The sequence below is a fragment of the Rhamphochromis sp. 'chilingali' genome, assembly GCF_963969265.1.
Source record: "Rhamphochromis sp. 'chilingali' genome assembly, chromosome: 5".
Lineage (NCBI taxonomy): Eukaryota > Metazoa > Chordata > Actinopteri > Cichliformes > Cichlidae > Rhamphochromis > Rhamphochromis sp. 'chilingali'.
Window position 1 is genome coordinate 42,418,802 of NC_137932.1, and position 27,351 is coordinate 42,446,152.

Here is a 27,351-nt window from a genome sequence, read left to right on the forward strand (position 1 = left end):
ATGCAGTCTTAATAATATAGCAGGCGTCGCTGTAATATCAGTCAACAAAGTGCTTGGTCCACGTGGTCAGTGGTTCATAACAAACCTCTCTGTTCTAGCCTACAAACTGCACTGGAAAGGCGGTAGTTGGTGGTCTGGAGATGTTTGGACTACAAATCGTCACTATAAGACTGCAACTACACTCAGCCCCGTGGGTTCCCTTCTCTTAGTATCCCATGATTCCTTGGTGTCTGTGACCTCGCGGAGCACGGGAAGAAGAAGCCGAGCTCGGTCACGCTGTATGCAGGAGGTGGTGCTGCTGGCTGGTTAACTATTGCTCACTTGTACATCATGGCTGCTTCGAAGCCAGTCGAGCCGCAGTCTGGGACTGGACTACCCCGGTGGCAGCTGGCCCTGTTAGTGGGGGCTCCCATAGTACTCGGAGTCGGGGCGGTCTACCTATGGAACCGCAGCAGGACGAAGGAAAAGAAGGGGACCGGGGAGCGGAAAACACCTGAAGGCAGCGCCAGCCCCGTGCAGGGCCAGGACGGCGAATCTCGATCCGGCCGAGAGCAGGAGAGCATGGTGACGCTTCTGCCGCCCTCATTTCACTCTTACCACATTAGCATGATGGGTGTCCGTGCAGTGGGTACACTCTTCTGACTAACCGTGTCATTGCCATAAAAATACAGTCAAGGACATCGGACGTTACCGCCTCCAAGCAGCTGCTCTACCTCCGCAGTGCAAGGCCGGCAGCAGCCGGTCCACTGGAGCCAGATTAGCTTATGCTAATCGCTAGAGAGCTAGCACTCAAGCTAACAGTAGCTAGGTCAGCATGCCTGGCTGCAAATGTTTGCGTCAAAAGACTTGAAAAACGTCCGTATCTGACGCCAAAATTCCCGATGCTGAGCGGTAAAATAGATATCAACCACATGATAATAATAATTACCCGAAATGAGGTTTGAGTTTTGTAACTAATGTTTAGCTGGCTAAGGCTGCTTTCCCAGAAAGTGACGTTGGGCGGGGATGGTTCGAGTCTGTTTTAGGTAGAGACAGTGTAGCAGCCAAAGGTGACTGTCACCTCATTTACTCTCCACTGTCATGCATAATGTCCTCAGTGATGGGCTGTATTTGCTAAACAGTGTAATGAAGCCAGTGCGTTTTAAATAGATGTTAAACATTTTCGGTTTACTTTCTGTTACATGTACATCTTACTAAAGTTTTTACATGATCTTAAAACGGTGACACACATGGGTAGGACAATTCTAACTGAAATGGATGAAAGACCAACGTTTTATTAGGTAGATACAGAAGTTTCTGTTCTTAGTTCAGGAAAATCATCAGGACCTTAATAAAACACATGTTAAACTCTTTTGTTTTTGTAAAGTAGGATTTATTTACTTGAGCGAGAAATTCATTTTTGTTTATGAAATAGACGTAAATAACCAAAAAATGCACATATTTCTGTTAAGTATGCCTGTAAGCCATTCCTGGTTATGTGTATAATCAACCCTGATGTCTTTTTTGTGGTCATACTAAATATTAACTTTCGTACAAACTCTGTTTTTGCCTTACATACTTTGCTGCCACATATTTCCCAGTATAATATTAAGAAATTATGAGTGGCTCAAGACATGGCACAGGACCTACTGTGCCTTTCCAAAGGCCTCTAAAATGATCACACTAATTGCTCTCGACACAGTGTAAAAGTGTAGATAAGAGTTCTGTATTTATTCTAGCGAAAGGAAGCATCCAGGGTGAAATTACCAAGACTCTGCATGCTACTGAGGTTTTGGGTGAAATTAATTGCGTGTACTTAAAGTTTTTGGTTGTATGCTGGTGTTATGTAGAGTGGGGAAAAGCATTTGTGCATGCAGTGCATAATCAGGCATTCAGTGTGCCCTTGGTGTCAATAATTACTGCAGCAGCTCACCAATTTGTTCGGCAAACCTCAGACTGTCGGCCAGTTGTTGCGTAGTTGTCATAAATTTTTTTTGTTTCCTTGGTCACGTTTCCAGTTTATTGGACAAATCAATAATTGTCCTCTCTCTTTGTTTTTTCATTTAGAGTCCTTTGGATCGGGCCCAAGCATCTAAGAACAAAGGCAACAAGTACTTCAAAGCTGGAAAGTATGAAAACGCCATACAGTGCTACACAGAGGCCATTGCTCTGTGCCCCACAGAGCAGAAGTCGGATTTGTCAACGTTTTACCAGAACAGAGCTGCAGCCTACGAACAGCAGGTTGGCACAACATCCTGTAAACTATGCAGAAGTTGTTGTAGAGTTTAAAAATAATTAAAGGCACATTTTCAGAAGCATAATGTGTACACTGAGCTCCAGCTACCCCAGTTTAAGTGTTATTACTGTTCTCAGTTAGATATTGTCCCCAGAGATGTTCACTAGGTTAAGCTGGTTGGGTTGGACCTAAAATGGCTTTAGTTAAAAAGTCCTGCTGTTCTCACACCCTGATGGCATGCTAAATGAAACAAACTGTGGTTTCTGTCGGCTCCTGCAGAAGTAAACGGTTCGTGTTCTTTGGACAAGATTGTGTTTGAGTCTTAACTTTCCTCTTTTATATTTGAGGATTTACCGCACAAAGTATCTCATTTTGTCTCAGCGAGAGGTTAAAGTGATCTCTCATTGAGACACAGCAGGGATGTTTCAAATTAAAACTTAACTGAACCTTTGATTTCAGATGAAGTGGACAGAGGTGGTACAGGATTGCAGTAAGGCTGTTGAGCTGAATCCACGCTATGTGAAGGCTCTGTTCAGGAGGGCTAAAGCTCTGGAGAGACTAGAAAACAGGAAGGAGTGTCTAGAGGGTGAGATGTTTTTATAAAAATGTTTGTTCCAAGTTTAACTTTTGAGGTGCAACTCTCATTGACAGTCTGCTGCGTTTTTCTCCTGTGATCTCCAGATGTCACAGCGGTGTGTATTCTCGAGGCCTTCCAGAACCAACAGAGCATGCTGCTAGCAGACAAGGTGCTAAAGCAGCTTGGGAAAGAGAAGGCCAAAGAGAAGTACAAGGTGTTTGTTCACTTTCAGACACTTTCAGTTTTCTTTGCCTTTATCTTCACATTGAACTTTTTTTTCTTTTTCCCAAAAACATTTTGTTGCAGAACCGTGAGCCAATGATGCCTTCGCCTCAGTTCATCAAGTCGTACTTTAGCTCCTTCACTGATGACATAATCTCCCAGCCTCTGCAGAAGGGGGAGAAGAAAGACGAAGACAAGGATAAGGAGGGCGAGGCAGCAGAGGTCTCAGAGAGGTTGGCATATCTTCTTAATCCAAACTTTTTTCATAACCTACGGTTTCTGTTGTTACAGAACAATGTAAAGAATCTGTAGCACTGTGTTTATTTATGGCACCATTCTTGAGAAGAATAATTCAAATCTAACCTGCATGTTGTCGCACGTATTTAGACTAACGAAAGCAGGCAGGCTTAATTAGACTAAAGTTGTCATGGTATGCTAATTTAAAAACTGGTGGTGTGTGCTCATTAGGAGACATTTCTGTAGGTAATAGTTTTCCCTATATGCTTAGCTCTGGGTACCTGAAGGCAAAACAGTACATGGAGGAGGAAAATTATGACAAAATCATCAGCGAATGCACCAAGGAGATCGAGTCAGGAGGAAGATACACCGCTGAGGCGCTGCTGCTGCGCGCCACCTTCTACCTTCTGATTGGAAACTCTACTGCTGCTCAGCCCGACTTGGATCGGGTCATCAACATGCAGGACGCCAACGTGAAGGTACAGACGATTTATTATTGGGGTATTTTGGTTGTTTGTGTGGAAAGACTAAAAAGTCAAATAACGGTCTCGGGTAATTTTATTGTACTTCTTGCAGAATTTTGCCTGACAAGCTAGGTTTTAGCCAGAAGATGAATAGGCTTACCAAGTTGTGACTTTGGGAGCATGCTTGTTTTTTAGATCACATAATTTGTAAGCTCCAAAAACCATTTCTTTACAGGAGTCTTAAAAAGCCTTCTGTACTCTTATCTGAACTTTACAGCTGAGGGCCAATGCGCTGATCAAGCGTGGAAGCATGTACATGCAGCAGCAGCAGCCAATGCTCTCTACACAGGATTTCAACACGGCCGCAGAGATCGACACGCGGAACCCTGATGTGTATCATCACAGGGGGCAGGTACGAGTGAGGGTAAACTAGTAACCTGCTGTTGATTTGGTGTAATAACTGTTAACATCCAGTTATGCATGTATTCTCTCTCAGCTGAAGATCCTGCTCGACCAGGTGGATGAGGCAGTGGTAGACTTTGATCAGTGCATCCTGCTCAGGCCTGACTCTGCTCTGGCGCAGGCACAGAAGTGCTTTGCTCTTGTAAGTAACCAGATAAAGGCAAAGTTAAAAGCAGTGCGGCTCTTCATATGTAACAATGCACAGGTTCAACCACTATCTGAAACTATTCAAAAATCACAGAAGGTAAGATTGTTGGAGAGATCAGTCCACATCAGCACTGATTCAGAACCGCCACACACCAGCAGGGTGTAGGCAGAACTCCACAGGTCACCCTGCAGTCCCAAAGTGATGGTGACAAAATAAAAGGGACAACAAGACAGTGCAGGGTTCCTTAAGCCTTTAGACGGTGTGTCTGAGTAATCTACATATATAATATTATAAAGCAGCGGCCCCCAACCACCGGTCCGTGGCCTGGTCGTTTGGTACCGGACCGTGAGAGTTGAGGCTCGGGTGTGAAAGTTATGGTTTTCAGGGCTTTTATCGTTAACCCGGTTTCCCTGGGTCTAATCTCGTGTTGTAGTTGTGCGTCTTATTTTGAAAGAAATATTTACATATTACCATAGCGACCAGAGTACATTAAGGGGCAGAGAGGAGGATGTTACTCTCAGTGTTGTTGGTGCGTTTTAGGAGGACGCTGCTAATAAAGTTACACAATTACACAGTGAAGTCACGTTTATTATTATTGTAGTATTATTATCGTATCGTCTTATTTTGTTGTATTTATCCGCAACAGCTTAAAGGTCTGGCATTAAACCGTCCATGGCACAAAAGGTTGGGGAGCGCTGATATAAAGTCACAATAGAAGAGAGAATTTTAGGGTAACTTTTCCAAAATAGCAGGAATGGCTAACGGTATGAGGAGACCTGGAAGATATGCCAGAAGTCTTTGAAAGTTTGGATGCAAGTCATGTTTGAGATAAAGCCTGAAAAACCTGCTCTCTGGTCCTCAAGCATATCCCACTTTTCACTGATCACTTTCAGTTTCCTCTTAATGGTCTGAGCGTCCCAGTTCCTGCTGTCTGTAACTGCCTGATTTTGCCTTAAATGTTTAATTATTTCTATTCATTATATGATCATATGGTGATTTTTGTCTGTGCCATTTATCATTTTCATTTGACTCTTCTGTCCTTCAGTACAGACAAGCATATACTGGAAGTAATATTTCACAAATACAGACAGCCATGGATGGCTTTGAAGATGTTATCCGGAGGTTTCCAAAATGTGCAGAGGGCTACGCTCTCTACGCTCAGGTATGCTCGGCTGGAGATGGATATAAACAAAATGTGACAGGCTGTAGTGTTACATTAACACATGAAATAGAAATACCGTGTGTTTCTGTTCTGTTTTAATACTTGTTTGCAGTCTTCTATTTCTCTGTGATAGCTTATTGTAACAAAACTGCTTATCTTGATTTGGCCAACTCCTCATGATATGTATTCAAAATAGCCATAAATCCTTAACATTTCCCACATTTGCTTGGAAATGTGGTTAATATGTGCACTGATTTATTTTTAGTAATTTTGTGAAAGCATTATAATCCTGTTGGGATGGGAAAGTGTCGCTTTCATGCCTGGTGGGCACGTTTTTACCAGTCCTCCTGTGTACTTCTCAGGCTTTGACTGATCAGCAGCAATTTGGAAAAGCCGATGAAATGTACGACAAGTGTATTGAACTGGAACCAGACAATGCTACAACATATGTCCACAAGGGGTAAGGGTTTCTCCCCTGTTATGTGGCTATATTGATCCATATAATGTCTCTGATTTGTTTGTGTAAATGTGACATGTTGTTTGCTCTGTCTGCAGTTTGTTGCAGCTTCAGTGGAAACAGGATCTCGACTTGGGTCTCGACCTCATCAGTAAGGCAATTGAGATCGACAACAAATGTGATTTTGCCTATGAAACCATGGGAACCATTGAAGTTCAAAGGTGAGTCACACAGTATGTGAGTGTTTGTTCCCAGGGATGATTTCTCTGCTGCTTTGTAATGTTTTCACTTGTACAAAGATAAAAATGGTAGCATGCTGGTATTTCTGTCAGGATGTTTTTAGGAGTCCCATAGTGTGCATTTTTCTTCTTTATAAAACACTAAATGAGAGAAAGCAGTCAGCTGCTGCGCTTTGTGCTTTTGTGTTGCCCCTAAAGGAATATATTTGTACCATTTTGAACAGACTGGTTGAAGTGTTACAAACATCATGTTTGCGGTTTAAGGATCTGATTCTTACTTCAGGTGTGACAGGTTCCTGGGTCTGGATGAGCCCTTGTTAATGTTAGGAAAAGGAGGAATAGGAAATATTGTAATCGTGTAACCAGTCTGTCTCAATCTAGACTTGCCCGTGGTGGGAGGCTGTGGGCTGGGGTGGGCATCTTAGTATTCCCTCAACTTGCTCCCTGTAAATTGGGGCTTTTCACGATTGACAAGAGGTTTTTTTTTGTTTTTTTTCCCCTGCACCTTTGGGTCAGGGAACGGGTGCTGACTGTCCTCTGCACTCGCCTAAACAACAGTTCAGCGTATCGGGAGCGCCTCAATGCTGAAGCTGCTGTACTGAGCTGTGGTCACAAGGTGTTTGGCGCCTGTCGTAGGCTGTCTGGCCCGTTGCTAGGAGCCATTCGATCTGTATACAGCCGTTGCAAGAGCTTGGTATGCTTAGCCGACAATAAGTCGAACTCATTCTTGGTGGGTGTTACTCTACCACGACTGCACTTTGTCACTGATTCTGTTCATGATCTTATGGACAGAATTTCTAGGTGTAGCCAAGTGAAGGAAGGCTTCTGCTTGGGCGGTCTCAGAATCTCATCTCTGCTTTTCTTAGATGATGTGGTTCTGTTGGCTTTAGCAGGTGGTGGCCTCCACCTCGCACTGCAGCAGTTCACAGCCAAATGTGTAGCTGCAGCTCCACACTCGGCTTAGTTATCTTACATTATGGGACTCTTTTGGGAGTAAGATGATGCCTCCAAGAACTTAAAACTCTGATGACTGCTATGGAAACACAGTCCCTGGGAAAAAATTCCTGTGGTGGTAAAAATGATCAAATCTACACATTTTTCAAGTGCTTGGTATAACTGGAGTGTTTTCTTTTTATAGGGGCAATCTTGACAAGGCGATCGAGATGTTCAACAAAGCAATTAACCTAGCGAAGTCAGAGATGGAGATGGCCCACTTGTACTCGTTATGTGACGCCGCCTACGCCCAGACAGAAGTGGCGAGGAAGTACGGGCTGAAACCTCCGACTCTGTAACCGTTTTGCCAATGGATCGCCAATCTCAGTCTTCATTGTTGAATCTAACTGTGTTAAAAGTGCAACTGTCTGACTTCACTTTGATTTGTTAAAAAATAAATACTGGATGATATGGGGGGGAATTTGAAAAAAAGGACAAACCCTGAATATATACTGTTTACGTCACACTGAAGGGGATTATTTTCATGGAAACCAGATTTGTACTCAAAGTCAAACCGAGGCTATGATCCTGGTCTCTGGTAGACTCAGTGGTTTATCAGGATGTGGGGTGGCTGGGGTGGGGGGTGGATTTTAACCAACACCGCCCTTTATGCTGACACTTAATTCCACAATGGCGTCATTGTCTTTTTTTTTTTTTTTTTTTTTTATGGCTCAGAATGAAAATAAAGGTTGTCATTTATGGAGGGAAAGTGTAGATGAGTGAGACGTATACGTGTCAGAAGATGTAGAGAGAATTGAAATGTTCAGTCTGTTGAACCCACAAGGGTTTGGAGACACTTTTAAATCGACAGACAATACTGTGAGAGCTTTATAGTTCCAATGGACTGTTCACTTGTTACTTGATGCTGATCTAAAGTGTTTGTGTCCACCTACTCCCATATTGTAACATACAGTATCAGTTCTGAATGCAAGATTAAAATTATAGTCAAATGTACAATGTCTGTATTGAAATGCTGGAGTTGATCCCAGGATACAAGCCTACAGAGTTTAGGCAAAGTTTTTTTTCTTTCGTTTTAAATGGTGGGATTGCCTGTTTGCTTTTTTATATACTTCGTGCAGCATGTTCACTTTATAAATTAATGTAAATGCAATGCTCGTGCTGTCTTGAACACTAGGAAAACCCTTTTTGAGGCTTTTGTTTTTTTGCAGAACACTGATTAGACAAACTTAGCCAACTTTGTTTTTAGTTTTTTTTCTTCTTTTTTTAAAAGAAGTTGCCTCTTGTGTCAGAAGGGTATTTAGTGGTTTTTCCCCAGCTCATGTAAATTGGGAAACCTGATTCTTTTTATAGTTTCTGTGATTTTTTTTTTCTTCTTCATGCTACATTTCCTTTTACTTTTGACTGAATACTTAACACGGTGGTTTAATTCTAATTTGCTTTTTTCATCTCTCCTTTTCAAACAACCCGAGCCTTATTGTCTCCAGCCTATGCAGCTCTGAGAATCTCTTGGTACGGTGTGTGGTTTGGTTCTCAAGTAGCATCTGTGCACCACTGATGATTGTACGTCTGGAGCATTTTAAAAAAAATGCAACAAAAAGCTCCCGTTCTCTGTGACATTCATTAGTCTCACCCCCAGTACACTATCACTGCATGTGTGGTGATGCCAAGGAACCAAATCATGCATTTTGAGCTGCAGCTGGTGAGACGGACTCCAACTAAAACCATATTTACTTAACCTTCAGAACATGGATGTGAACTAGATTTTGGCTGTTTGATATCACTGACATTCTGCATCTACCATACGTGTGGTGACCAAAGTGAAAGAATGAGTCCTAATAAAGTTATAATTCTTGGAATGAGTTTTACATCTGATCATTTCTGTTCACCCAGATTGTGCAGCACATTGTTTTTAAACCCCTGTAGTTAGAAACTAAATTTCGTTCTGATTATCTGAAACTTTGATAGAATTTTACAGTTTTTCTGATTTTCTTGCTAAGTAGCACACGTAAGTATTAAAGATATGTCTATTGAACAGACTATAGAGTCATTTCATAGTATTTCCTAAAAGGCCTCACAGCTGACCTTCCCAGATCTGTTTAATAGGAATTGTGCAAACTTTCCTGTGAGGGATTTTATGAAGACAGGGCTGTTTTTAGATCTTTTTCTGAGGGGCCATTTTAAAATTGCTAATCTATTAAAACACTTAAGCGTGACCTTTCAGATGCTTTAGGGTAAAGCTCTGGCACCATAAATATGAATGTGGACTCTTGGGACTGCTGCTCCATGACGAAGTTGAAACCCCTAAAATATTTGGATGTCTGACCACTGACAGCAGCTCCTGGATATCAGGACATCCTACTGATATTACATTGGATTGATAAAAAACATCACTGTGATATTTCCCCAGACAAGAAATACAATTTAACATTTCATTAAGAGCAACTTTCTGTTATTATTCGAGTCAAAATGTGTGATGGTGTTTGCTCTCTAATATGTATTTAAGTATACCAGTAATTATGTGCAGAAATATTTTAGGAACAGCTGTTTGGGAGGTAAGGATATAACAGTGAAGTAGTTTAATACTGACTTATGTTACAAACTCTGTATTAAATTTTCTATATTTCTTTATTGTGTAAAGCTGTGACAGCAACTTTGACAGTTTGCCAAGGATCTGGCTCCAGGTGTTGCAGATGCTGGCAAGAAAAAATATATATCTGTGAATGCATTGCTACTAAAATGAAAAGATGGGCAGCAGAATAAATAATATTTAACTATTAGTTCATTAGAAAAAAGAAATATTCATGTCGTCTGGTCTATATGTATTTGGGCATGACACAATTTTTGTAATTTTGTCTTGAAAATAGGTTTTATTTGCTTTGTTATTTGTTATAGAATAACAAGAGAACAGGCCTCACTTTTCCATGAAACAGAACCTAAGTCGACTGTACAATTACTGCTAATCCTCTGGCAATGGCTTTAATTTACAAACATTTCAAACAAGTCTTGATTGTTCAATTTAAAATCAGCTGTTGTGGTGCACACAAGGAAAACTATTTAAAAAACATGTTTACATTTATAACAATACTTACAACTATAATGTATATGCAAAGACTACCACACAAAATCTAAAAAACAAACTTAAGTTTCCATTTATGATTATCTGAAGTTAGGAAAATTTACATTCAAATAAAAATAACTGTCATTCACACGATCAGAGCCAAATGTATAACCTATTTGCATCGATTGCATATGTTTATGTTTTAAGTGAGATATAAAGAATTTCTGACTCCTGACTTTAGTGATGTGTCCCACACTTTCTCACACAAACACAAACTTTGACCCACGTTTAGGATCGTGTCACTGTGTGTAAATTGTTTCTTCATCACACAGGAAGGTTGTTGGGATTAAACTCTGAGGTCAGCACATGTTGATGATGTTTTCTGTTTTTCTCTGTTTGTTGATCAATTATTAACTTTTAGCGCCCAAAATCAAAGCAAACAAGTAGTTTTCTCATCAGTTTCTTATCGCACTTTGATTTCACTTGTCAATCTCGACCCCTCGTTGTTCGGTGACGTCACCGCGCATAACGCGCGTGTTGACGACATCTGACGTGTCTCCGTCAACACAACAATGGCGGATGCCGTGGAGGAAGCTCTTCGGGGCAGCTGGTGAGACAATTTGTTGTTCAGTCAATATTTTCGGAGCCTTTGTCTCGATTGTCAGACAGTCGCGTCGGATTTCTGTCGCAGATTTCCGTGTAAAGTAACTAAAGATGAGTTTTTGTGTTTAAAATAGTGTTGGAGTTTGGTGACGTTACTGCTTACCAGCTAGCCAGCTACATGACAATTAGCTAACCCGGTTCTGATAAATTAACGGTCGATCAATCTCAGACGGATAAAATAACAGCTCTTAAGTCTGTTCGGTGACGAAGTCTACATTTTTATCGGTTTCTCTGCCTCAGTGGGAAGTTTAGTAGCAATGTTAGCCGGACAGCTAATATTTAGGCGGACAGCCGCTTCCCTTTAATCTACCCCAGCCTCACTCTGTTGTTCCAGTTTTATTTTACTCTGAAATATAGAAAAGAGTTTATAGAAAAGTGCTGGTTATATCTAAAAACTTTTAAAGCAGCTGCCATTAAGATGGTTGGCATCGTGAAAGAGGTCTTCATGTGTCAGATTAAAGGAAAAACCTGAACGATAGACCAGCAGAGAGGGCTCTGGTAGCTGTGTTGGTGTGAATGGTGCGTGTCCATTCAGATCTATCGTGAAATGTTTCTACTTTGTTAAGAAAGACCTCTTCTGTGACACTGCCATTTGTCACAGTGCACGGGTCACTGAGGAGTTCCATGAGTATAAAAGTGACCTGGATTTTATACATATGTATAAATGTGTACATACAATCATCGGAGATTTTGAACAAATGCGTTAGACATTGTTCTTCTCCGGCTTCATCAAAACGTCAGATGAGGAAATATCTAAAAATGGTGTTCATCTCTTTGGAGATTTGGAGAACCAACACACAGATTCACAGGGAAGCTGTGAATGCCCCCTTTTATGATGTTGCTGTATTGTTTTCCTCTTGAGTTTGTCACCTGTCTGTATGCGGAGTTAAATTAACATGTATTTTAAAAAAAAGATTAAGATGTAAATTAAGAGCAATAAACAACACAGGGCATTTAGTAAAAGCTGACATAATTTACATAATTACACAGATGTGAATAATGATTGAGTTAAATATGAAGTTAATAATAATGCATGTTGTTAACCCTGTTGCCTCACAGCGAGAAAGTCATGGATTTGAATCCACCATCTGACCCTGTCTTTCTTTGAGTTTGCATGTTCTCTGTGTGATTACTACTCTCGCTTCACCAGTTAACTGCTGTTTCTAAATTGCCCATAGGTGTAAACATTGTCTGTATGTCTTTGTTAGCCTTGCGACAAACTAGCAACCTGTCTCTTGCTCTGTAACATACACTGCAGCCCCCTCGGGAAGATGGATGTATGAACTTAATAAAACGTAGTGCTGGACAGTACAGCACAATTTTGAAGATTGGCAGTTTTGTCGTTTATAGTGGTATTATTAGTAATAATATTGTTTCTGCATCAGTGAGCCTTTGCATGGGTTTACTCTGAACCTTGGTGTAATAATTTACCTTAAAATGAACTCTTCAAATCTTATGTTTTGTTTTCAGCCTATGAACTTTTATCTTTATATTTTGTGGGATTGTAACTGTGCCGTTCGTTACTCTTCAGGGACCAGGATCTCATTGACGCTCTTGACTCTGGTGGCTCAGACATGGAGATGGAGAGGGGCACCATCCAGGTCCAGGAGCAGTCAGCTGAACACAGGGCCAAGATGTGGAAGGTGAGAACGTTGCAGCAGTTAGATTGTGGTTTCAAACAGTTATTGGACATGTACAACATACTTTGTACGTCTGTGGACAGAAGGCAAGCATTCTTACGTTAAGGTGTGAGTAGACTGGATCATCCCTTATTGGCACACCCAAAGAAAAGACTTCAGTTATGTCTTACATCACATAACAAGAGTCAGTATTGTATGTCAAGCATGTGGATGACAATAATGATGCTACTTATAGGTGACTGACTCGTCTTGGCTTCGCATGCAAAATACCAGCCTGTGAAAAGACACGTCATCGGCTGCACCCAGTTGTAAAGCAGCTTTGAATGGGATGTTTATTGTGTCTGATAATAGGCTGTTTGATAATATCATTAGGAGACCTTTTAGTCACTGTGTAAAGTTCAGAGAGCCTTTAATTTTACACCTCATAAAATTGAATAATTTGGTTTATTATAAAAAAGTTCAAATAATGCTTAAAGTCAAATCAAACACAAAGTGTTTATCAGTGCAGGAGAGCAGATGCAAGATTTCTTTTTTCACTTTAGGAAAACCTTAAAAATGAGAATAAAGTAGGTGTAGTTTTGTTTGTGTCAAATTCTGAAAACATTCGGACCTAAAAGTAAAAATTTGCACTTTGCTCCATTAATCATCGTATAAGTCATAGACTATAAACTGAAATTCACTTGGGCCACACGTGAAATGACAAAAAATATCACGGGCCAGACATTTACATTTGATTGATATGTTATATAATAGTTATTTATTTTTAAAGCTAAGCACTCCATTTACCAAAACAAAGTAATGGATTCTGATTTTAAACAACCTGTTTCACAAGCCTGAATATAACAACTCTGTGGAGTGGGCGTCTGTTTTGTGATAGCATGTCTAAGCCATAATTCCTAGACCTCCTCCTCACCAGTCACTTTCTTTAGCTCCTCCGGGAGTCCTGGGTCTGCCTGAGGGTCATGTCCTAGTTGGACATGCCTAAAACATATGACATGTCCAGGAGGTATCCTGGTCAGATGCCCAGATTACCTCAAAAAGCTCCCCTAGAGCAGGAAAAAAGAAGAAAGCTCATTTCTACCATTTGTATCTGCAGTCTCATTCTGATCATAAGTGAGAGTGGGAACGCAGATTGACCAGTTAATCAACTGCATTCCCTTCATGGTCAGGTTTCTCTTTAACACAACACACTGGTACAACCTTCGCATCAAAGCAGATGCTGCAATCTGGAGCGTTCACTATGGTCTTCTCATTCCTGCAGCTTCAACTTGATAACTCTGTGGTTGTGTGTTTGAAAAAAAAGAAAAGAATGAAAAGTCTGTAATCGTGTGGTTTCCATGTTACAGCCTGGAGGTATGAAAATGACTGCTCATAAAAAATCTAAAGATATCAAATGAACTTTCAAAGTTGTCGGTGAGTAAATATGGCCTCCCTAAGGGAGACATGAAGAAACGTATCTTTACCACTTTGTTACTTTTCAAAGCCTGTTTTACCTGTTCATCGCTCTGCAGCTGTACTGGGGTAAACTGGAGCAGCGGTCTCCAACCTTTTTTGTGCCACGGACCGGTTTATGCCCGACAATATTTTCACAGACCGGCCTTTAAGGTGTCGCGGATAAATACAACAAAATAAAACCAGTACTGGTACCGAAAAAAAGAAGATTTATTCATAACACACGCGAAAAGGCCCAGGAAAACAGAGTAAACGATAAAAACGATAACAAAATAACACTGAAAACCGATAAAAACCCTGAAAACCAGACATTTCACACCTGAGCCTCAACTCTCGCGGCCCGGTACCAAACGACTCACGGACCGGTACCGGTCCGAGGCCCGGGGGTTGGGGACCGCTGAACTAGAGGGTGCAGAGATTTTTTTTTAAATTAATTTCGTTTTTTTTCTCTCAAAATGTTCCAAAAATAATATCAGCAGCTTCTACAGTATTTTCTTCATGTGTATGAATTTGTTGTCCATCAGTGCAGTGAGATTTTGGCCACTTATAGCAGATCAGTCTTTATTTCCTGAATGTCAGGTCTCCTTTTCTCCCCGTGCTCAGCACTGAATCCTTGTTTTGTTTTTGCAGATTGCTCTCAATGTCTCCGGAAAAGGCGACAGCCTGGCTTCCTGGGACGGTGTCCTCGATTTACCAGAACAGAAGCTCATTCATAACCGGAGTCAGCAGCTGATCGGTGAGTAAATGTCGGTGCCTCTGAATACGTTGACACAGTCCTGACTTTTGGATTTGCAGTGAGTTTCTCAAGTGTTTTCTGGCACATCCAACTTGAGAATAAATTTTTAGTTCAGTAAAAGTCAGTGCATTATTTGTGTCAGGAATTTTGCTCTATTTTGTTTTTTGGCTCCATATCTCAACATTTAAGATCCACTGGGTTTGGCTGGTGAGGTTAAGGGGCTAAAATTCAAGAAAAAAAAATTATAGGCTGTTTGAGTTTAAAGTTGGATATTTGTGGGGGGAAAAACAAGCTCGGCTTAGATGAGATTTATTTTTAAAATTAGGGATAAAATTCACATATTTGAACTCTTTGGATTATTAACTCATAAAGCATGTTAGGTCTTATCTTTAAGTCAGAAAAGAAACTAAAAGCTCATTTTCATTAAATAGAGTTGCTCTGGACTAATAGCACTGGTCTCTGTGTGCAGCTGGCTCTGAGACGACCGTCTACAAAACACAAAGTATTTAGTATTAACATCGATCTGCTGTTTGCAGTTTATCTTATTGCAACTCTTGTCTGATATGATGCGCTGCTAATGGGCTGAATATGAGAGTTTGTGCCTGTGTGATGTTGGTGATCTACTGCTAAGACTTCTGAAGCCCTGATGATCCTCCAGAAATGTTATGTTTGGTTTAAAAATACTTTCTTTAAAGGTTTAAATCTTCTCCCTAATCTCAGTTTCCTATCATGTTCCTGTGAGTTTCCGATGCTGGTGTGGGAGGATACTAACGCTTCCTTGTTGTGGTAGCATTGTCCGCCCTCCATAATGCAAAAACGCCTCAGTGGAGCAGCACTCTTGCTGCTGAAGAGATGCAGAGGAGTTTATTTACCACTTCCTACATTAGATAGAAAAAAACGGGGAGTTATACCATCGGGGTAGCCTCGTGAATCATCTAGCCTGCTCTAACTTTGTACTTTTTTCCCTTCTTGTTCAGTAGAATAGCTCCCCTCCCCTCCAGTCTTTGTCACACCCTCCTCTAATTTGAAATTCAAACCAAAAGTCCCGTCATTTATTTAAAGGAGTACGGAGCTGTGAGCATGAACGGCTGTCACAAGTTTAGATTATATGCTGACGTGAAACTATGGGGAGAGATTCAATTGAATAGAAATCTGATAATAATGACATCATTTAATGCATCAATAGGAAAAAAAAAACTTGACCTATTTGGAAAAGATAACTAAAACTGCCGACCCCCCTCCGTGTGTCCCATGTTTAGACCAGCTGGCAGTGTCAGAGGAAGAGAGGAGTGAAATGGTGTCCGACGTTGAGTCAGTCATCACTTTCTACTGCAAGTCGCGTAACATCACTTTCACCCCTGAGCTCAGCTGGCCGCACCTGCTCAAACCGCTGCTGGGGCTTCATCTACCCCGGAGCGACCTCTACAACTGCTTCTATGCTATCATGAACAAATACATCCCTCGGTGAGTCATCTCAGCCTCCTTGTCCCCTTCACCCCACTCACACAGACCCGCAGGCTTTGACTGTAAAAGCTTTCCCGTTTCAGGGACTGTGTGCCCAAAGGCCGACCCTTCCACCTGTACAGACTACTGCTGCAGTATCACGAGCCAGAGCTGTGCTCGTTCTTGGACACCAAAAAGATCACACCAGACTCCTATGCCATCAACTGGGTATGTTGCCTCATGTTAAATAAGTTTTACAACATTTTTGCCCCATTTCAGAAAAAGATTCAGTCAAAAACAATTAACGGCATACAGCTTCAATTTTGGTGAAATAAAAGTTGGTACCAGCATTTTTACCCCTGCAGAAGTGATATTCGTTCACATGCATTTACTCCATATTTTTTCATCAGCTACTCTCCACCTGTGCAGCTCTAGAGCTCAAGTAACACTGCTCTTCATGTGGCCATGGCAAACGATGCGTCTGTGTTTGTCTCTGTTCCACAGCTGGGTAGTCTGTTTTCAAGCCACTGCCTTCCTGAAGTTACCCAGACATTGTGGGACTCGTACCTCCAGCAGGCGGACCCTTTTCTCATCTTCTTTCTCATGCTTATCATCCTCGTCAATGCCAAGTATGCAGCCAGAAAGATAATCCAGCTCGTGGCTGTTTGTGCCAGCTCTGAAAGTTTGTTTTTGTTTGTATCCTCAGAGAGACCATACTTACACAAGAGGGAGAAAGCAAAGAGGACATTATCAGTGAGTTTGTTCCTCTCTTCTCATTTGTACAGTTTTTGAACGTCTTTTTAATGTAATTAAATGTGGGGAAAAAAATGTCATCCCAGAAATGCTGGAAGCGTCTCCTTCTCTCCTGGAGTCTGAGGACATTGAAGACTTGTTTTCACTGGCCCAGTATTACCAGAGCAAAACCCCTCTGTCGCTCAGAAAGGTGAAGCAAATAAAAACTGAGCAGTGCTTGAATATAAACAAAGAGACAACGGCAGCATCTAAAAAAACCTCATTGTTTGTTTCCCTTTGTCTGTTTCTGTAGATGAATCAGAATCTGTTTGGTAGCAGTTTGGTGGCTCTCAAAGAGGAGGACACTGACCTCAGTCAGGCATTGTGCCTCCCTGTGTCTGTCCCTGAAATCCTGCAGGCAAACCAGCTGCAGCAGGTCAGTGACACTTTGAGTGGGAAATTATTAACTGTTCTCAAGTTTGCCCTGTGAGTTTAAGGAAGAAAGAGGATGTGAGGAAACTGGACTTTTTCTTTTTTTTTTTTTTTAGGATGGGGTACGTTTCTTCGTGGTGGATTGCCGGCCTGCAGAGCAGTACAATGCTGGCCATCTGTCCACAGCCTTCCACCTGGACTCAGACCTGGTGAGGGACAGGGGCTTTAGGGATTTGTTGAAAAATATATTTGCAGTAAACGAATATAAAACAAGCTTTATGTCTTCTTACAGATGCTCCAGAACCCATCTGAGTTTGCACTCTCTGTGAAGTCCCTCCTGGAGACACAGAAGCAGTCTTTAGAGTCGGGGTCCATCGCCAGCGGAGAGCACCTGTGCTTCATGGGCAGCGGGAGAGAAGAGGAAGACATGTACATGAACATGGTGTTGGCACATTTCCTGCAGGTGAGCTGTGAAAGTGGGATCCATATATAACGATTACAAACGTTTCCTTTAGATTTTTTCAAACTGTCAAAATCTCTGTTTGCTTATAAAATAAAATAAACGAAGCAGAAGCAGGAAAGTCATTATAATTCATGCTTTAAAAAAAGTAGTAATCACTGGAAGTTTTAACTGGAAAAATGAGAATTGTGTGACCTTGTTTGGCAAAACAAATGATTTTGTGATCTTTGTGTTGCAATATTATGGATGATATTCTAGCAGATCGGCTAATTTCAAGCTTTCTGTTACAGAAAAACAAAGAGTATGTCAGCATCGCAAAAGGAGGTTTTATGGGTGAGTAGGAAAATGACAATACTGACAAGCACATTAGTCTGCATACACACAGAGAAGTAATATGAACATGGAGAGGCCTATTTTTGCGTGTATGTGTAAGTTATAGTTTTTGTAATGGTTACATCGGTGAGGTGATGCAGCAGTGGCTGTCAGTGATTTGTCAGGATCTTGTTTGGACAAATCCATCATCATTTTTTAGCATGAAATAAAGTTAAAATACTATATTCATTTCTTGTACATATATGTATGTATATAGGGTAGATAGATAGAGAGAGATATGTTTCTGAGAAACTTGTACACATCCACATTTTTATATATCTGTCTTTTGGTCACAACTGCAGTACAGAAAATTGTGAAAGCTAAAATTCACAGAGACACGTGTACTTCCAGCTCTTCAGCAGCACCTGGTAGACATGAACGTCGAGGGGCTTGACTCCTCGTACGTCCACTGGATCGTCAGCACATCTGGATCTCACAGCAGCCTCAGCTCAGCTGATGTAAGAAGTTAGGGGAGCCAGCCAACCCCCTTTATCATAAAGGACATAAACATCACAATATGCTCCACACTGGAGGTGTTAAGAGAGATCTTCTGTCTGATGGCACGGATTGTTACATTTTTCCATGAATACAGGGAGAGTCTCTGAGCGGCCCTGGAGACAGCAAAGGTGTGAAGTCCCTGGTCAACAAAATGACATTTGCTCTCAAGTCCAAGTCGGTCAATGTTAAGGAGAAGATGATCAGCTTCATTGAGAATACCTCTGCCCCCGTCGACAGGTGAGAAACTAGTTCCTCAAAACATTCACCACTGAAGCTCACACTGCAACACACACTCTCAATTTTCTGTGTAAATCATACAGTTCGCTACAATAACAGAATGCAAATTAATATTATAACACTGAAAAAAAATCAAGTTTGTGATTCTTCTCACATATCAAATACTAAAAACCAAAGTACCAGAGCGCCTTCTGAGAGCCAACTGATCCCTCTTCAGATGAAATTCTACCAGAACAGTTCAAATTGACCGTTTTTTGACATCCTGCTAGTTTGGGTTTAGTGCATATTTACACCTGACTGAAAACACCATATTTGCTTTTCCATATTTCCTGTCATGAAATTAAGTTCCTTGTGCCTTATCCCATAATAGAATATCTTTCAATCTACCCTGGCCAGAGAAGGTGATTCCAGATCGGTAAGAGCTCCCAAACATCCAGATGTTTATCACTGGCATGCCCACTGGCTGTAGACCCGCACCACTCCCAGGATTTTGGAGACTTTTAACGCATGCTTAGTATCAGCATCTCCGCCTACACCTGCCTACACTCATGTAACAACACCACACGTTCCCATACAGTACGGGCAGCAGGCTGTCTATGAGATACCGTTTCTTAGAATTTCTCTTCATGCTTTCACTAACAACATAAAACTGCTGTTTTGTCTGCACTGTCGGAGCTGCTCCAGCCTTTTAGGAAGCATTGAGTCATCTTTACATCCACAAGGTCGTCGTTTTCTAGTCTAACTCACCGAGGCCTTTGACTTCACCTTTGTTTGCTTGGAGATGCACTGAAAAGTCTGTCTTTCCATTTCATTATAGTTCTTTCAGATGATAGTCAGGGCTATGCAAAACCATAAAATAAACTATAATTTGCTTTAAATAGCCCTGAATATCATACAACCACTAATCTGTAACCCAGATGTCGAGCTAGAAATGTCTCGTTTAACCTCTTCCTTTTTGTATTTAACAGCACAACCTGTGGCAGTAGTGGGCTAATATTTTTTTTTACTGCAGGCTGGAGGTCTTCATGCCATTGATGTTTGTGTGCAAACTGTTTAATGCACTTAATGTATAATTATCTAGTGTGACTATAATGCTCTGACCTGCCTTGTTGCCCTCTGTAATCAGGCATGTGAGCAGCAGCGACCGCGTCGGCAAACCTTACCGGGGAGTGAAGCCTGTGTTCAGTATTGCTGATGAAGAAGAGTACGATACAGGTAAAATTACAGCTAACACAGATTACAATTAGAAGAGGGTATTATTTTGTGAAATATTTAAGCATTGTGAGGGCTTTTATTTTGAAGAACAAAATGATTACTTCCATCTGATCTTCCTGCCAGATGAGATAGACAGTTCCTCCATATCTGATGATGACCGGAAGGAGATTGTCAACATTCAGACCTGGATAAACAAACCTGATGTAAAACATCATATTCCATGTAACGAGGTGAAAGAAACGGGTCACATGTTCCCCAGGTAAGCTGTCAGTTTTGTTTAGGAAACGTTTTAAATGAGTACAGTGACCTTGAAGCATATTGCATGGCAGCCATAATAAGGGCAGGTTGAAGTCTTTAAATACTAAGGTAAGGTGCTTCACTGCTTCCTGAACATAGTTCCTGATTTTCAGAGGCTCCAAATTAATTGAACAAGCTAACATACGTTTAAATACAAGGATTGTTTTTAATAGTTGGATAAAGTCTGGAACCCATGAACATCAATAAATCCTGTGTTTCCTCTGCCACGCCTACCGCGTCTGCCTTCACTTGCTGCTTGTTTATGGGACTTTCTGCTTTCAGTTTTATCTTCAGTAACTGAAAAGAGATCACGTGACTGACTTGGCCATTTCTTTTCCTTCAGAAACTCTTGGGTTGGCTTTGCAGGAAGCTTTGGATCATTATCCATCTGCGCTATAAAATACCATCCCACATGTCTTGCTGCATTTGACTAAATTTGACAGCATTAATCGATAGGGCTGTTCGATATAACGATATATATCGGACGACGATATAAAAACGTCTATCGTTTCATTTTACGCTATCGTTTGTTTCGTGGTGTGGCAAAATAAACTGTTTACAGCAATATTTGTCATGGTTTTGATGGTCACTGTAGTGGCTATATTCATTTCTTAAAGTTCTCTCTTTCTCTTATATTTTATATAACCACACTGCTGACGGACAAGCGCCTGTTTTTATGTGTTGTCCTTAGCAACAACGACGGTAACACCTTCGCGTGTCCGCTTGTTTATGTTCCACGTAAACCTTTCACAATAAAGCTCAAGATCCCGTTGAGACTTTTCAAAATAAACTGAATCACGTGAAAGAGCAGATTATTTACGGATGAGAAGTAAAAAAGAGCCGCCAGGTGCTAAAAAATAAACCTTAGACTCAAACGTTAGAACAGGCTTTTCCCCGCAGCACGCCGTGTAATAAATACTCACAAAGAAAATGGCGGCCGTTAAAACTTATGTCTAAAAATGTATCGTTTCATGCATCGGTTAAAACACTCGACTCCAGCTACATGACGCACAGCTGGAAACACTTCACACAAGTCGAGCTGCCCGAGATTCACAGACTTTACAGAAAATGTTACATTTTTGTGATTTATATCGTTATCGGACGATAGATGTCTGATATCGGGATATGAGGTTTTGGTCATATTGCACAGCCCTATTAATCGACTGAATATTAAGAAACTCATTGCAAGTGTCCTGGGAACTCTCAGGATTTTCAAAGTAAAGTGTATGTCTTTGCAAGAAGAGGAGAAAATGTGAATGACTAACATTTCTTGATAATTTAATTTTCTTCACTGAAATCGTGATGCTTCCCATTGAGGTGAAAGTATGTTTTTGGCTTCTTGAGCACAGTTTTTGACATCCTTCCCTGGGTGTCAAAATTCAAATTTTATTTGTCACGTACACAGTCATACACAGTACGATATGCAGTGAAATGCTTACACAACTGCTCGTGACCTAAAGAAAAATGAAAAGGCTATGAATAAGATAGGAAATAAATATGAAAATTAAAAAGGGTAAATTTAACTAGGAAGGAATAAAATAAGATAAAATATATAAATTAAAGTTGAAAATAAAATAACTGTACAACAAAATACACAGTATAGAAATATATAAGAATGTATGAAGAAATATAAAAAAATAAAAAAAACACCCAGCACGCCCCTGCGGGCGGTTTATCCTTCAAGCTCGGGTCCTCTACCAGAGGCCTGGGAGCTTGAGGGTCCTGCGCAGTATCTTAGCTGTTCCCAGGACTGCGCTCTTCTGGACAGAGATCTCCGATGTTGTTCCCGGGATCTGCTGGAGCCACTCGCCTAGCTTGGGAGTCACCGCACCTAGTGCTCCGATTACCACGGGGACCACCGTTACCTTCACCCTCCACATCCTCTCGAGCTCTTCTCTGAGCCCTTGGTATTTCTCCAGCTTCTCGTGTTCCTTCTTCCTGATATTGCTGTCATTCGGAACCGCTACATCGATCACTACGGCCGTCTGCTTCTGTTTGTCTACCACCACTATGTCCGGTTGGTTAGCCACCACCATTTTGTCCGTCTGTATCTGGAAGTCCCACAGGATCTTAGCTCGGTCATTCTCCACCACCCTTGGGGGCATCTCCCATTTTGACCTCGGGACTTCCAGGTTATACTCGGCACAGACGTTCCTGTACACTATGCCGGCCACTTGGTTATGGCGTTCCATGTATGCCTTGCCTGCTAGCATCTTGCACCCTGCTGTTATGTGCTGGATTGTCTCTGGGGCATCTTTACACAGCCTGCACCTGGGGTCTTGCCTGGTGTGATAGACCCCAGCCTCTATGGATCTTGTGCTCAGAGCTTGTTCTTGTGCTGCCATGATTAGTGCCTCTGTGCTGTCTTTCAGTCCAGCTTTGTCCAGCCACTGGTAGGATTTCTGGATATCAGCCACCTCCTCTATCTGCCGGTGGTACATACCGTGCAGGGGCCTGTCCTTCCATGATGGTTCCTCGTCTCCCTCCTCTTTCTTGGGTTTCTGCTGCCTGAGGTATTCACTGAGCACTCGGTCAGTTGGGGCCATCTTCCCAATGTATTCTTGGATGTTCGTTGTCTCATCCTGGACTGTGGTGCTGACACTCACCAGTCCCCGGCCCCCTTCCTTCCGCTTAGCGTACAGCCTCAGGGTGCTGGACTTGGGGTGAAACCCTCCATGCATGGTAAGGAGCTTTCTTGTCTTTATGTCAGTGGCTTCTATCTCCTCCTTTGGCCAGCCTATTACCCCAGCAGGGTACCTGATCACAGCTTTTCTAGCGGGTACTGGCAAATATGAATATGAATGAAAAAAATTATATATATATATATATATATATATATATATATATATATATATATATATATATATATAAATATATAAATATATATATATATATATATATATATATATAAATATATAAATAAATAAATAACACAATAACAGCAGCTGTGCAAGTATTAAATGGACATGAAGAAATAATGTCCATGTTGTGCAATCCACATTATGTCTTGTGCAGTGCAAATATGCTTAAAGTGATTTAAGTGATGAAGTGAAAACAATGTCCAGAAAGTCCAGTGTGTGTGTAAGAACTGTATGTGTGGGTCAGTACTGTGTGGTGGTGTGATTGAGAGACCGTATCGCCTGCGGGAAGAAGCTCCTCCTCAGTCTCTCTGTGTTGGTCTTCAGGGAGCGGAATCGCTTTCCTGACCTCAGCAGAGAGAACAGTCTGTTGTTGGGATGGCTGAGGTCCTTCACCATCTTCCTGGCCTTGGTCCAAGGGTGGACGAGTTTGGCTTCGATGTGCAATGAGAAACGAATAAACAAGCAAGCGCTGCGGCCACTTATTAAACATTAACTCCTAACACTGATTCTTCTTTTGTGTTTCCAGTCATTTGTTGATCACAGCCACTCACATGTACTGCCTGAGGGAGATCGCCACAAGGAAGGGCTTTGCTTACATCCAGTCCAGACAAGCGCTGAACTCAGTGGTGAAGATCACATCCAAAAAGAAGCACCCAGAGCTGATCACGTTCAAGTTTGGAACCAACAATTCAGCTGGAGTGGAGATTTCAGTGGTTGAGAGGTGCTTGTCTGCACGCAGATGAAAAACTAATCAGACATGAATTTTAAAGTAGTGGCTTTACGATTTATTAACATTTTCCCTTTCAGCTAATGTCTTTTTCTCTGTCTCAGATATTTGATTCCCAATGCGGGCGATGCCACGAAGGTCATCAAGCAGCAGATCATGAAAGTCCTGGATGCCCTGGAGAGCTCATAAATGGTGGTGGTGAGCTCGTTTTGGGAGATTAATACAAACTGTAGGAAGAGGCTCCGCCGGTGAAATCTACTCTCCCTCCTGGACAGATCCCAGTGCAGTGTTGACTGTGAAGCCCCGTGTGTCTGTCTTTGGGACATGTGGGCACACTGCTGACTGCAGACCTGTGAGCCAGGCTGCGAGTGTTGAAATATTTAGGTGCTCCGCTGTCATCCAACCATTATATTATACTTATTTAAAAAGAAATATTGGTTGTAGTGTATGTTCTTCTCTACTGTTAGTATAAAAGGGGATCTCATTACAGAGGAGCTCCACTCTGATGAGTTCCCGCTGGCCTTAACGTAGCGTACTGACCGACCAGTGGCGAACTTCTTTCATCCACACGTGACTGACCTTTTCTTTTCCACCTGAGCATTTTGATGATGACCCATTCTTTTGATGTGAGCAGTATTGAGTTTCTCGTAACATGTTGCGTAGATTTAACTATCATCTGGTCAGCATGAGTCAGCCAGCTCGGACATAACGATGCACACCCCCACCCCAGAAAAGCAGTACTGGCACATGAAGCAGATTTCCTACTGCAGTAACTGTTTTTGATAACTTTACTTTTCCAGCAGGCAGCCTTAAATATAAACTATTTGGCGGTTAGTTTATAAATATGTAATGTGTATATATATATTGTGTAAACTGCTCTGTATACAGACCTTTGCAATGTCATTTTGAAAGCATATCCTGAGAGAATATGCAGTGAAACTTGTAAACTTTGCCAGGTTTGAAGTTCCCCTTCTTTCTGATTTTCTGGTTTTATGAAAATTGATTAACCTCATCTCATAGCAGTCTGATGTAGCTCCCAGAAAGCCTTTCTGGACTACATTATGAGCACCTCAGTATTTTCTCGTCCCAGTCAGATTCACCATGTGAATGACATCCCCCGCTCCCCCGATGAGTAAATTATATCCAGAAGGCTGAAACATTAGGGAGAATGAAAACATCACACTAACGAGCTGCAGAGGTTTGAAAGGAATGGACCTGATATGCTCATTTGCAGCTCTATTTTTATTTTTGGATTCAACTAGAGTAGCTTTGCATGACTGGCAGTGCAGAATAATCCTTATTTATGTTGTCCTCCAGCTTCAGTTCATCTGTTGTCTAAAGTTCCTCCTCTTTTAAGGCAACTTGTATTCTGATTGGCCCCCGAACAGCACTGATGTGGTCTCTTTGACATCATACAAGTCAAAGTGTGTAACCCCGAGCCCTGAGAGCAGTCGGAAGTCTGAGCTTGGGCTTATGGGGATTACGCGGACATAGCTGATGTGATTATTTGAAAGTGTGGCCATGTTTCATATGTTTAGTATTCGTGTATGACAGGAAATAAGTAAAAGCATATGAAGTCCACTTTAAAGACGGTTTTCACGGTGCACAAAAAGCTGATCTCATTTCTGACCCACATGAACAACTTTTCTGTCCACACAGAATAGAAGAGCAGCACAGGTGGTTCTCAAACTGTGGTGCACAGATCCACAGGTGATTATGACCAGGGGGGAAACATGGGGTTAATCCACCGTGGATGAGTATGATTTTTTTTGAAAGTACAAAAGTAGACAAGAGTTTGGTGTGGTTGTGGTGACATTTATTTCACTAAAATTCAGATTAGATTTTTTTTTTATTGCTATTGATCGTCTCATGTTTTTGAGTGGCAGGCGTGCTACAAAAAGTTTGAGAACCGCTGATGTGAAGTTATCACGACTACACTGATAAATGGGCCGCTGTTGACTTCTGATGGATGTTTCCCACTTACAGGCCCCAGTGTTCATCTGTGCTGTCACAGGATTTTTCGTGCTGACTTAATTTCCAAAGTGATGAAAAGCTTTAAAAAAATAAAAATTATTTTTACAGGGTGAAGATTTGTTTCCCTGGGAAAAAGGCAACATAAGAGGAAAAAGAAAAACGTCATCTATCAGCCAAATTTTTTTGTAACATCAGTATCCAATTTCATAATCGGTGCATCCATATTTATATATAAATATATATCTCTGTCTGTCTCATGTATTAGCTAAAACCATATACTGTGTTAAGCAGTCTGCAGTCCATACTGAGCAGTTTCAGTTTGCTTGCCACTGTTGCCTTCGGCCTCATGCCTGTGACGTGCGATATGGGCACCAGCAGTGGCGTGAAGATCCTCTAAAATCGCGGTTCTGTTCGTAGAGCGGTGGTGTTTAAGGTTCGGCTGAACGGTTTTATTTTGCATGCTTTAACAGCTCCACATGGGTGTCACACTAATGTGCGATTGGTCTGTTTCAGAATTGCCACGCCCCCCTCGATCGCCGTATCTTATTCTTTAGTCATGAAATCTGCTTGGACTCATTCTTGCTTTCTTCCTGCTTATTTATTTGCTTTGAAGTCTAGTTGTGTGTTCAGCCTCCCACAGAGACCTCCAGTGTGACAGTTGCAGTTTAAACTTCAGCCCAGAGGGCATTGGCCCCTTTCTCAGACTGAAAAGCACATTTAAACTATGAGCAAAGTAGAATTCAAGACAAAATCTGTTCCCGACCCTCCCTCCAGTCTGAAGCATTCCTGTGTAATCCATGCGTTGTTGTGCTTTTCTGATATTTTCCCATTGACTGGAACATCCTCGACTGGGAGTCTTTACATTCTCTGTAACGTCACTGGATCAGGCTGTCAACCACTAGTCCAGAATGCAACATGTCTCAAATGTAATTTGCACCTTACTGTACTGCTGTTATTTTCTAAGCATTTCTGTTTTTAATAAATGGAGATTATTTGACTGCACGTTTGGACACACTCATTGTGAAACAGCATTTGACATGCAGTTGTGACCAAAGGTTTTTGGACATTAACTTTAATTTTTTCTGTACAGCAAAGTGGATTGTAAACAAGATGTGATTGAAGTGAAACTCTCAGCCTTAATTCAAGGCTTTAACAAAAGTATTGCAAAATAAAATGTTAAACTACAGCCTTAAGATGAACAGTATCAAGTAGAAAGTACGTTATTTGCATTGAAAATATTGTCCAATAGAAGTAGAAGGTAATGTAATGTGAAATTACTTAAAGTACAAGTACAATGAAACCTTAAAAGTTTGTAAGCATGTATACTAAATTACCTTTCTCCGTGAGTCCTGCCTGTGCTGACTTTGTAAGACGTTGGTAAGTCAGTAAGACAGCAGGGGTGGGTGGTATGACCCCA

The 27,351-nt window shown here is 41.4% G+C and overlaps 2 protein-coding genes across 3 annotated transcripts; both read left to right on the forward strand.

The window, feature by feature from the left end:
- The first annotated feature begins 234 nt into the window (after positions 1-234).
- On the forward strand, positions 235-8,993 carry tomm70a (translocase of outer mitochondrial membrane 70 homolog A). The gene is made up of 12 exons (XM_080882169.1): positions 235-564; positions 2,047-2,220; positions 2,675-2,801; positions 2,897-3,006; positions 3,099-3,247; positions 3,523-3,730; positions 3,993-4,127; positions 4,212-4,319; positions 5,371-5,487; positions 5,850-5,947; positions 6,043-6,165; positions 7,322-8,993. Exons 1-12 carry the CDS (start codon positions 331-333, stop codon positions 7,473-7,475), a joined length of 1,737 nt encoding a protein of 578 aa, XP_080738295.1. The 5' UTR covers positions 235-330; the 3' UTR covers positions 7,476-8,993.
- A 1,733-nt stretch (positions 8,994-10,726) lies between these two features.
- Positions 10,727-27,064, forward strand: tbc1d23 (TBC1 domain family, member 23). 2 transcript variants are annotated; one of them, XM_080882613.1, is made up of 19 exons: positions 10,727-10,805; positions 12,390-12,501; positions 14,581-14,686; positions 15,946-16,150; positions 16,234-16,357; positions 16,634-16,758; positions 16,836-16,882; positions 16,969-17,072; positions 17,175-17,297; positions 17,410-17,502; positions 17,586-17,756; positions 18,044-18,086; positions 18,477-18,583; positions 18,718-18,860; positions 19,231-19,275; positions 19,987-20,075; positions 20,199-20,334; positions 23,760-23,954; positions 24,065-27,063. In XM_080882613.1, exons 1-19 carry the CDS (start codon positions 10,768-10,770, stop codon positions 24,147-24,149), a joined length of 2,091 nt encoding a protein of 696 aa, XP_080738739.1. In that variant the 5' UTR covers positions 10,727-10,767; the 3' UTR covers positions 24,150-27,063. The 2 variants fall into 2 exon arrangements, with proteins under 2 accessions (XP_080738739.1, XP_080738740.1); XM_080882614.1 differs by lacking the exon at positions 19,231-19,275 and having other exon boundaries at positions 24,065-27,064.
- Positions 27,065-27,351: the final 287 nt, after the last annotated feature.

Coding starts and splice junctions, on each gene's coding strand:
- tbc1d23 (XM_080882613.1), top strand. CDS start 10,768: ATGGCGGATGCCGTGGAGGAAGCTCTTCGGGGCAGCTG. Junction 16,151..16,233: donor ATGAACAAATACATCCCTCG/GTGAGTCATCTC, acceptor TTCCCGTTTCAG/GGACTGTGTGCCCAAAGGCC. Junction 19,276..19,986: donor GAGAAGGTGATTCCAGATCG/GTAAGAGCTCCC, acceptor CTCTGTAATCAG/GCATGTGAGCAGCAGCGACC.
- tomm70a (XM_080882169.1), top strand. CDS start 331: ATGGCTGCTTCGAAGCCAGTCGAGCCGCAGTCTGGGACTGGACTACCC. Junction 3,731..3,992: donor TGCAGGACGCCAACGTGAAG/GTACAGACGATT, acceptor TGAACTTTACAG/CTGAGGGCCAATGCGCTGAT. Junction 5,488..5,849: donor GCTACGCTCTCTACGCTCAG/GTATGCTCGGCT, acceptor TGTACTTCTCAG/GCTTTGACTGATCAGCAGCA.